We start from the raw sequence: 10,853 nt of genomic DNA on the forward strand, positions 1-10,853 counted from the left end.
GTAATGTTGTTTCAAGATAAAAAGCTTTATTTTCGCCTCTGTGGAACTATGAATTGCAAACAAGGGCTTGCACAAAGATCTGTTTCAGATGTCTGACAGATCCACTGGCAGTACTAGTAGAGATGACAGTGTGCAATGTCAACAACCTGCAGCGACTATTATTGTAAAAGAAAACACCCTCCTTTAACCAATTGGCAGTCCGCTTTTAATGTATAAATACGGGAATAACTTTCCAAGCATTTTGAACAGAACAGGCTCCTGCTTTTTTTTTTACCTATGTTTTTTCCTGAACTTAATTAGTAATTAATTGAGCCGTAGAGTTGACCACTTTGAGCATTTCAGTGCATTAGGGTGTATGAATTGGTGTTCGGGGATTGAAAGCCATGTCTAGCAGGACAAGCTGCATATATACTAACGCCGTTATGTTTGCAGGCTATGTACACTCGGCCACAAATATTGCGGGGGCGCGAGCGCGTGGCAAAGCGGTCCTCCTCTCCTTCTAGCGGCGCACCCCTGGTGTCGAGACCGACGCTTGCGCGCATGCGCGTCCCTTCGTGACTGCAAGGCGTGCATGTTCCCGCGCTTGCTCGTTGCGCGCCGGTGATATCCGAGTGTAGTCGCGAGGTGGCGGCTTCGACGGGCATAACTATGTGAACAGTGAGCTGGCGTGCGTATAGCTGCGGCCGCTTTTTGTCGCGTCACGAGCGCGGATGCGTATCTCCCGGTCGCGAACGCAACAACGCAGTTCTCGTTTCTGCGGTGCGCCTTTTCGTGGCCAATCTTCGTTCCTTTTCTTTTTACGAACGGGGCATTCTCCCGCAGAAGAGCGTGGCAGAAAAGGCGCTCTATAAAATGATAGGCAAGATGAAAATGAACTTATTTCCGTTATATCGGCTAAGTTTTTTTGCCCGTCCAAGCTGCTACAGTGCCAATCACAAGAGGGGCACCTCGCGGCGACACTGGGATATCGTCGGCGCGCAAGGAACAAGCGCGGAAACATGCACGCTTGCAGTCACGAAAGGACGCGCATGCGCGCAAGCGTCGGTCTCGACACCAGGGGTGCGCCGCTAGAAGGAGAGGAGGACCGCTTTGCCACGCGCTCGCGCCCCCCGCAATATTTTGTGGCCGAGTGTACGCATAGTCATATGCACTCACTCATCAGTACTCGCTGATGTCTCTACAATTGATCACGAGCACTCACTCACGTTCATAGCCACATCTGTTCACACTACCTATACCCACTCACCCTCATACTTGCGTCAGCTTCCACTTACTGCCACGCATTCAGATGCATATTCGCATCCAGTCACAAGTCTCTCATGCTGATACAGTAGAAACTCGTTGATACGATTTCCCAGCGCCAACGTTCACGATCGAGAACACACAAAACGACCCAGTAGTGTTAGGCTTAATTTTATCCAGTTCGTGTGTTCCCGGAAAACACAATATTTCAGCACCAACACTCAATAGATGGCCAAATTGCAATCGTATGATACGTTTACCGGCCGCAAGATCTCGTGTAAGCTAGAAAAGGCGCGTGGCTATGGTGTTGGGCTGCTAAGCTTGAGGTTTCAGGATCAAATCCCGGCCACGGCGGCAGCATTTAGATGGGGGCGAAATGCAAAAACACCCTTGTACTTGTAATCGAGAGTTCGACGGAAGCCCATCTTGTCAGGACGATACATGACAAAGAAAGACGTACACCGACCAAACAAAACTGTAAAAGCAAGATGTTTCGTCCCAAACGTTTAGAAGCCGAAACGTCTTGCTTTTAAAATTTTATTTGTTCGGTGAACGTCTTTCTTTGTCAGCGATGCACTTACATTTAGGCAGACGTTAAAAAACCCCAGGTGGTCCAAATTATTCGGGAGTTCCCCACTACGGCGTGCCTCATTGTCCGATGGTGGTTATGGCACGTAAAACCCCATAATTTGAGTTTCATGAAAAGGCGCGAGACATGCACTATAGGTGCCCGTCTCACCTGAAAATGTCGGCGCACAGTTAGTTTCTTGTTCTGGTACCAGCATATCTCCTCCCAGGTCGTCGCATGCCACTTTCACTGCTATCACGGTAACCCTATTCGATACGCATCATCACCTATCTGTTTTTCAGCTTTTGGGATGTAGGGCCGTTAGAAACGTACTGCACGCTTTTAGTAGGTGATAATTCAAACGCGCCGCCATTACCTGCGGCAGGCGGCGCGATTTTAGTTTCACATTTTGCTCCAGTGGCAGCGCCCACCAGCTTGATTTTGTTTCGGTTTTCCTTCGCCGTTTTAAGACACTACACAATAGTAAAACAACGAAACGCTTCTGAAGCCACCAAAGCCCCACCATTTTGACGCGCGTCGGCGCCTCATGCTGCAACGATTTGTGCATCGGAATAAAAAGGCGGAATAAAACATTCTTACGAACTTCATTCGTGCAAGCCAGCGCTTTGAGACTTTTGGCTAGTTAGCTGCATCAGATTGGAACAGTTTACACATAGAAACTCAGCACGTGCATGTTCTGTCTGATGATAAAGATAGAAGTTACAGGACGCATTCGTCGCCACAATTGGCTGCGGGTTTCTCATCGCATTGTGACGCCGGTGCACATTTCTACAATGTTGAGCGAGTGTGATTCAAGAGATTTTAAAGGGTACTGACTTGATATTTTTGACTAATTATTTTTCCTTTTTTATTGTTTGCTCTAAATGAAGGTCCTATAGTGTTAAACTCTAGAAAAAATCCGGCGTCCTTCTGCGAACTCGCAGAATCACATCCAAATCGGTAAGCAAAGCAACTTTGAGACAGAACAAACTAACAAACAAGAGAAAAATCATGACCCATTCCGCTCTGTGAAGCTGGATCACCAGTGAAGCTGTTTAGCACACAACACAGACAAGTCACAGAATTTTAAGCCACAGCACGAACACATTTATTGTCTTGATCGGTGGACGTTTGGTGTTTGTGGCCCTCCGGCGCCGATTGCACTCTTGCATCTGTTCTTGCCATCGCTCTTCATAGGCGCGTTGCTTCTCCAGAGTCCGGACTATACGCGGCCTCAGGAGCCATTACAACCGACAGAAGTAAAATTGAAAATTAAGAACGGCAGCTTTTCTTTGTGGTTTGTTTATATACCGCCACCACGGGAGAGCGGAAGGAAAGGAAACTAGATACGCAAGCACCTGGTACGCCAACAAATAAAGGGTGGTGCGAACGTAGACATGGCCAACGCGGCTCGCATCACGGCAAATCTCTGAGAATCCTTTATTACCTACCTCGAAAACTACTGATCTTGAAAAGGGGCCTATTGATAATTGATCTATTCAAAATTCATATCCGAGTAACACCGACAACCCAGCTGTGGAATAAGACGACAACAAACACGCGAACAGTGGCACACGCACGTTCGCACGGGACTTGAGGTTTCGCTTACACACAAAAAAAAAAATCCACGGAACCCTAGCCATAAACAGCTTCGCTGTAAAAATCGGGACAAGCCTCAGAGCACCGTGAATAATAGCTTCTCTACAGCCATTTTGATTTCGTTTCCCAGGAGGATACTATATCGTGACATCACCACACAGTATTTGGTCACGTGGGAACAGGATGTGGTAAAGTACTGACACTCGCTCCAGCTCGCTCAGCCATCCGATATGCTGCTGCATCGGCCCTCTCAATAAGTAGCAGAATACGAGCCTACCAAGCGAGCCTTAGCGAGTCAGAACGTCACAATGTTCTGCTACCAATTACCGCGTCGTGACGTCACAACACAGTGCATTGGAATCTCATTGATACGATTCTGCGTAATATGTTTTCAGGATAATGCATTTCATTTTGTTTCCTGATAATACGATTTGGTTGGATAATAGGTTGGATAATACGATTTTCGGATGATACGCTTGATTTTCTGGTTCCCGTGAAGATCTGATATTTGAGGTTGCACTTTATACTTATGGAAACAAAACAAAAACTGGCTGTAGAAAAGCGATTACATTGAATTATTATGGGCACTCTGAGGCTTGCGACTATTTTTTCTAGAGTTCAGACCTCTGGGACTTGCATTTAGTGCAAGAAATGAATAGTTGACAAACCATGTTAGTACCTCTTTAATGCTCAAAAAGGTTCCACTTTCTCTGCAAGGTATATCATGCTTGCTAAGGAACTCGTCCGTCGCTGAAATCTGCAGCGCGTTTCCGGTCCTAATGCGACATTTTGCTTTGCTGGATTGTGAACACTTCGGATACATTGATTCCCACAGCTCGTTGGATATGCATAATTTTCTTGCCAACGAACAACTTGCTTCAAGAGAGAATTGCGATTAAGTGACCGCATTCCTCTAGCGCAATTGAAATCACTTGTGATGAGAAACGGTGTGACGAAGCATAAGTCGTCACAATCCTTCACTGCCACCGATGAGCAAAACAGCACCTGAACATTGACATTATGACAAAGCACTATGGATACTGCCTTTTGTCTGTACAAGCTGCAGTGAGGCGTTATTTTTTTGTCGGAGTGTAGTAGACCAGATAAAGCAGAGATGTTTGTTTGAAGATATTATCATCAGTTATCGTAATCTGACTACAGTTGACACTCCTTAAAGTGGTGCCCCGGTCAACACTGCGGTGTCCTCATTGCAGGCGCGTGGAACTAAATCCCGCCCAAGCCACAGAAGATGAAGCAGAAGAGTCCGATGCCGACGAAGGCCCATGGAACACTGCATCGTGCAGTGGCAGAGCATCGACTGTTCCAAAGTTTATGAGCCCGGACATGACAGCTTATCCGCGTCTCATACGGGAGGATATCGCCAAGTGCTACGATGCGCACAGGGAATGGCCATCCTCGCTGATGGACTCTCCCGCAAGCACAGGTAAACACGAAGACACCATCAATTGTGTTGGGCATTTTAGTATCTTGTAAAGACAGCGAGAGAGTCTTAGTATTAAGCAAGCGAGGAATGGCAGTAAATGTTGTCATTTTGATGTGCTTTTGTTACACGTATTCAGGGGTGTCTTGTGCCCAAAGTATATTATACACCCAGAAAACTTGTTGTCCTCGAGCGTTATGCATGAGCATGTGGGAACAGAATGAACACAGTGGTTTAACATGTTTATACAGTTCTGTTAACTCACACCTGATGGGACCAATAAAATTGGCTGAATTATCCAATGATAAACAAGAGGTACATGGGCGATGCCGGCTCTTCCATGAACTATCGATACTCCCCGGTATTGCACTGGCGTTCTGAGTTTCAGTGCACACACGATTAAAACAGCGGCTCTTCCATCAACTATCAACACTCAAGTGAGCGAGCGCATTGTATGCAGTAGGTAGGTAGTAAAATTTATTGTGGTCCGGAAGAATCTTCACCCCGTTTTTATAGGGGCAAGACTACGGGGCACTCCCACGTAGGGACGGGAAGGCCAAGCCTCAGCGCCGCATCGTGAACCTTCTGGACAGCCCGGAGTTGATCAATCCATTCGTGGCTCTTGACCAATTGTAAAGGCGTTTATTACTCACAGGCGTTAGGGCCAACCGTTGGGTCAGTTCAAGGAACCGCGAGCGCGAGTGGCGTAGTCCGAGCGATGCGCTGGAGAGACTGACCCAATAGACAGCGCTGGTATAAGGATGCCCCACTGCATCGTCCCTCTTCTTCACTACAATTACCCCGGGGACGAAAAAGGGAGCCGTCCGGCGACCTAGCAGTTCGTCACTATTAGTGGGTCATAATACGGTTTGAGGCGCTCGATGTTGACAATGTCGCCTCCGCGACGGCGCATGTCTGACGATTGTTCAACGGGCTCTATCACATATTTGACGGTGGATGACGGTGGATGCACGCTCGACGATGCGGTAGGGACCTTCATACTTTGGCATTAACTTGTAAGACAGACCAGGTGCAGCGGAAGGAACTGAGAGCCACACAAGCGCTCCAGGAAGAAAGGTAGGCGCAGAGGTCGTGTCACCGCGAGTGTTCTTCTGGCGCTCTTGGTCTTTGGAGGTAAAGGCCAGGGCGAGATCGCGGCACTCTTCAGCATGTCTCACCGTATCAGAAATGGGCGCATATTCAGACGCGTCGGGCCGGTATGCTAGTATTGTGTCGATGTCCTGCGATGGGTGCCGGCCGTACAATAAGAAATATGGCGAAAACCCAGTGGTGCTCTGCGTAGCGGTATTGTACGCGTAGATGACGAAGGGCAAAATGGCGTCCCAGTTCGTGTGGTCGGAGGAGACGTCCATTGAGAGCATGTCACCGAGCGTACGGTTCAATCGTTCCGTGAGTCCATTGGTTTCAGGATGTTACGCCGTTGTTTTGCGATGAACAACGTGGCACTCTTTGAGAACAGCTTCTACTACTGCGGAAAGGAAGACCCGTCCGCGGTCACTGAGTAGCTCCTGGGGTGGCCCATGACGTAGGATGAATCGACGAAGCAGGAAGAAGGCAACGTCGCGCGCTGTAGCTGCCTGAAGCGCCGCAGTTTCAGCGTATCGCGTAAGATGGTCAACTGCTACAATGGCCCAACGGTTTCCAGCCGAAGTCATAGGAAGGGGCCCGTACAAATCTATGCCGACGCGCCCAAAGGACCGGGTGGGACAAGGTAAAGGTTGCAGCCCAGTTGGCGAGAGGCGGGGTGATGATTTCCAGCGCTGACAATCGGGACAAGAGCGTACGAACTTTTGAACGTAGCTGTACATCCCTCGCCAGTAGTACCGCTGTTGAAGGTGCTGGTATTTCTTGAAAGCGCCAGCATGGGCACACTAGGGATCGGCGTGGAAAGCTGCGCATATTTCGGAACGCAGGCTGCGAGGCACTACTAACAACCACTGGCGACCGTCTGAGCTGTAATTGCGCCGGTGAAGCAGGTCCTAGCGAATGACGAAATGGTGAGCTTGACGGCGCAACGCGCGGGTTGTCGACCTGGTAAATGGTTCCGAGAGCCAGCCTATAATGGACGCAATCTAGGGGTCCTTGCGCTGCTCGGAAGCGATGGTGCGAAGGTCGATGGAAGACACAGTCAACCGAGATATATTGTTGTCGGCCAAAGGAGAGCGCGAGAGGGCATCGGCGTCCGCGTGGTGTCGCCCGCTGCGGTAGAGTACGCGGATGTCGTAGTCTTGCAGGCGAAGTGCCCAACTTGCAAGACGGCCGGACGGATCTTTCAACAACGCCAGCCAACATAGTGCGTGGTGGTCCGTGATGACATCAAATGGGCGGCCATACAAATATGGCCGGAACTTAGCCCAGATGATGGCGAGACATTTTTCAGTCACGGTATGATTATTCTCGGGTTTCGTAAGCGTTCGGCTGGCATAAGCAACGACATACTCAGGGAACCCTTGCTTGCGTTGCGCGAGGACAGCGCCAAGGCCAATACCTCTGGCATCTGTGTGTACCTCTGTAGGGGCCGTCGGGTCGTAGTGGCGCAAAATTGGGGGGAAAGTCAGCAAACGACGAAGACTCGTGAACGCCTCGTCGCACTCTGATGACCACGAAGTGTGGAGCCCGTTGCTCCCTAGGAGCTTCGTCAGGGGCGATACGATGGCGGCGAAATTCCGAATAAAGCGCCGGAAGTAGGAGCACAGACCGATGAAACTGCGCAATTCTTTGATAGACGTTGGCTTGGGAAACTCGGCAACGGCGCGAAGTTTGTCGGGGTCTGGGAGAATGCCGTCCTTGTATACCACATAGCCAAGTATCGTGAGTTGCTGCGCAGCAAATCGCCACTTCTTTATGTTTAATTGTAGGCCGGCGTTCGATAAACAAGTCAAAACACGCCGAAGGCGTTCGAGGTGCGTGATGAAGTCAGGCGCGAAAACGACGATGTCGTCAAGATAACACAAACATGTGTGCCACTTTAAGCCTCGCAGAACTCTGTCCATCATGCGCTCGAACGTCGCGGGCGCATTACAGAGTCCAAAAGGCATGACGTTGAACTCGTACAAGCCGTCGGGCGTGATAAAGGCTGCTTTCGGCCGATCGACTTCTTCTATAGGCACTTACCAATACCCGGAGCGCAAATCCAGAGATGAAAAGAACTCGGCTCCTTGCAGGCAGTCAATTGCGTCGTCTATGCGTGGCAGGGGATAGACCTCCTTGCGAGTGATCTTGTTAAGCCGGCGATAATCGACGCAAAACCTGACTGAGCCGTCCTTCTTTGTAACAAGGACGAAAGGCGAAGCCCATGGACTTTTCGAGGGTCGAATTACTTCGCGCCGAAGCATGTCGTCGACTTGCTCATTAATGGAACGACATTCGCTGGCAGAAACGCGATACGGGCGTTCTCGCAATGGTGGGTGAGAGCCAGTGTCGATGTGATGCGTTACAGATCTCAGTGACGGATTGCGGATTCTTAGCGAGCAGCATGTTGAAAGCAGCGTCCTCGATCCCTTTCATAACGTTTCTGATTCTGTCCGATTCTGACATCGTCGCGTCCACGCGCTTAAACAAGTCCAGGATATCTTCGATGTAGCTCGTGAAGGACTCGGCCGGCTGTTGGGCTCGTTCTCGCAAACGGGATTCTGCTCGCACCTTGCGCGCAGCAGGACGGCCAAACACAGCTAGTAATAAGGTCCTGAACACAGACCATGTCTGAACTTCCGTCTCGTGGTTGTTGTACCAGAGGCTTGCCACGCCGGTGAGGTAAAAGAGCACGTTGCTGAGTTGCGCGGCATTGTCCCATTTATTGATGACGCTTACTCGCTCGTACGTGGACAGCCAGTCGTCCAAGTCGGTGTCGTCGGTGCCGCTGAAAACAGGAGGCTCCTTGTGGCGAGGTAGACCAGAGCTCACGACGGAGGGTGCAGGAGGCGTTTGTTGAGACGTCGGCTGAGATGCGCCCTGAAGAGAAGGTACGGGATCGTAGCTCCAGGATGCGTTTGAGCGTAGCACTCTCCACCACTTGTAAAGGTGTTTATTGCTCACAGGCGTTGGGGCCAACCGTTGGGTCAGTTCAAGGAACCGTGAGCGCGAGCGGCGTAGTCCGAGCGATGCGCTGGAGAGATTGACCCACTCACTAGACAGCGCTGGTATAAGGATGCCCCACTGCATCGTCCCCCTTCACTACACAATGAGTAAAATGCAGTGCAAATTTGTTCATATTGAAAAATCTTTCTGAACAAACACACGGAACATCCCAATGCTATGGTAGAACCGTAGAGAAAACATGAAATTGTAAGCATGCTGTAGCATCCCTGATGTACAATTTGCCCTCTCCCCTCTCCATAGCGTGCGCGTCCATACGTGGACCACGCTCCGTATCAAGGAGGTAATCTGTAGCAAATGCAAAGCGCAAGCCGATGCAGTTGGTGCCGTGATGCACATCGTGTTCCCGCGCTTTTAGTGTTTGCGGTCGCTTAATCTCGTGTTTCCGAGTACAGTGTTCGTTCGCGCTGTGATGCAGTGTTCTTGGTCATCGAGCGAGATGTGTTCCCGGTTCCCTGAGCGTGCCTGACACCGATAAAATTGCTAACCTTACTTTATGTAGTTGTCTCTGCTATCGTCATGAATGCTCCACCTTCGTAGCAAAACTAACTTTTTTGTTTTGCTCAGAACGAATGTGCGTATCTTTCCACACTTTTTTGTGGGCGCCATCTGATGACAGCTGTGGGCACTAAGTGCAATCTGCCATGGCGTCCAAGATTTACGGTGCCATGCGACGCAACACATGCAAATCTCTCGTGCCATTATCCACACCGATGCATTGTACTGGAGGAATCCGCACCACACGCGCTGGCACTCATAACCGCGCTATTATGGCCCAACGTTCTTGCACTTTGTAAGTGCTTACTGACCAGATAATATCCACCAGGAATGCTGTGGAAATTTGCCTGGAAATCGCAAGTGCAGTGCGACAGTTTCCAGTAAGATCCATTTCTTTGACAGAGATGCTCGTGGTACTTCTCTCATATGCTGCTGCTTTGTTTTTTGCTTTCACAGTGTCAGCGGCGTCAGATGAACACAATGTTGCCTCTTCACCAACTGCCGCAATTCCTGTGGCATCTAAATTGACACCGGACGAGGACTTGGGAAGATTGTCTGCGTACAATCCCAGTCCGATTTTCAGGCCAATGCTGGATATACCTCACCGCCTGAGCACCGTCATCGAGTGCACAGAAACCAGCATCAAGGGGAGCCCAACAACCACACATGTGAGATGGATTCTTTTGGCTCTTGATGTGTCAAACTTCCTTGCATCTGATCACTGGCAGCTTACTTCTATTTTTGTAAAGTGTTGTAGTTATTGCATTATACAGGTAATACCATAACACATGGGGCAGAAACTTGGAGGTTATGAAGCTTGAACTTAAGGATTGCACAATGATCCATGAAACAAAAGATGTTGGACGTAACGTTGAGAGACGGGAAGGCAGCAGTGTGGACTAGAGAGCAAAGAGGGAGTAGCCGATATTTTAGTTGACATCAAGAGAAAGAAATAAAGCTGCGCAGGCCATGTAATGCATGGAGTGGATAACCTGGCGTCTATTAGTTACGTAATGGGTGCCAAAGGCAGTGAAGTCCAGTGAAGGACGCTGGAGAATTAGTCGTTCGATGAAATTGGGAAATTTGCAGGCATAACTTGGAATAAGCTACTGCAAGATAGAGGTAACGGGAGGTCGCTGGTAGAAGCCTTCATCCTGCTGTGAACATGAAAAAATTATGGAGTTTTACGTGCCAAAACCACGATTTGATTATGAGGCACGCCGTAGTGGGGGACTCCGGAAATTTGGACCACCTGGGGTTCTTTAACGTGCACCTAAATCTAAGCACACGGGTGTTCTCGCGTTTCGCCCCCGGCGAAATGCGGCCGCCGTAGCTGGGATTCGATCCCGCGACTTCGTGCTCAGCAGCCCAACACCATAGCCACTGAGC

General features: G+C 49.6%; 1 protein-coding gene across 1 annotated transcript in view; it reads left to right on the plus strand.

Annotated features, from left to right (window-relative positions):
• Positions 1-10,249, plus strand: part of LOC125943813 (uncharacterized) — a 269,745-nt gene extending 259,496 nt beyond the window's left edge. The window contains exons 6-8 of the mRNA XM_049663335.1: positions 4,624-4,853; positions 9,921-10,132; positions 10,238-10,249. Coding sequence (XP_049519292.1) covers positions 4,624-4,853; positions 9,921-10,132; positions 10,238-10,249 — 454 coding nt within the window. The remainder of the gene's footprint in view (positions 1-4,623; positions 4,854-9,920; positions 10,133-10,237) is intronic.
• Positions 10,250-10,853: the final 604 nt, after the last annotated feature.

Source organism: Dermacentor silvarum, chromosome 1 (genome assembly GCF_013339745.2).
Source record: "Dermacentor silvarum isolate Dsil-2018 chromosome 1, BIME_Dsil_1.4, whole genome shotgun sequence".
NCBI classification, from domain to species: domain Eukaryota; kingdom Metazoa; phylum Arthropoda; class Arachnida; order Ixodida; family Ixodidae; genus Dermacentor; species Dermacentor silvarum.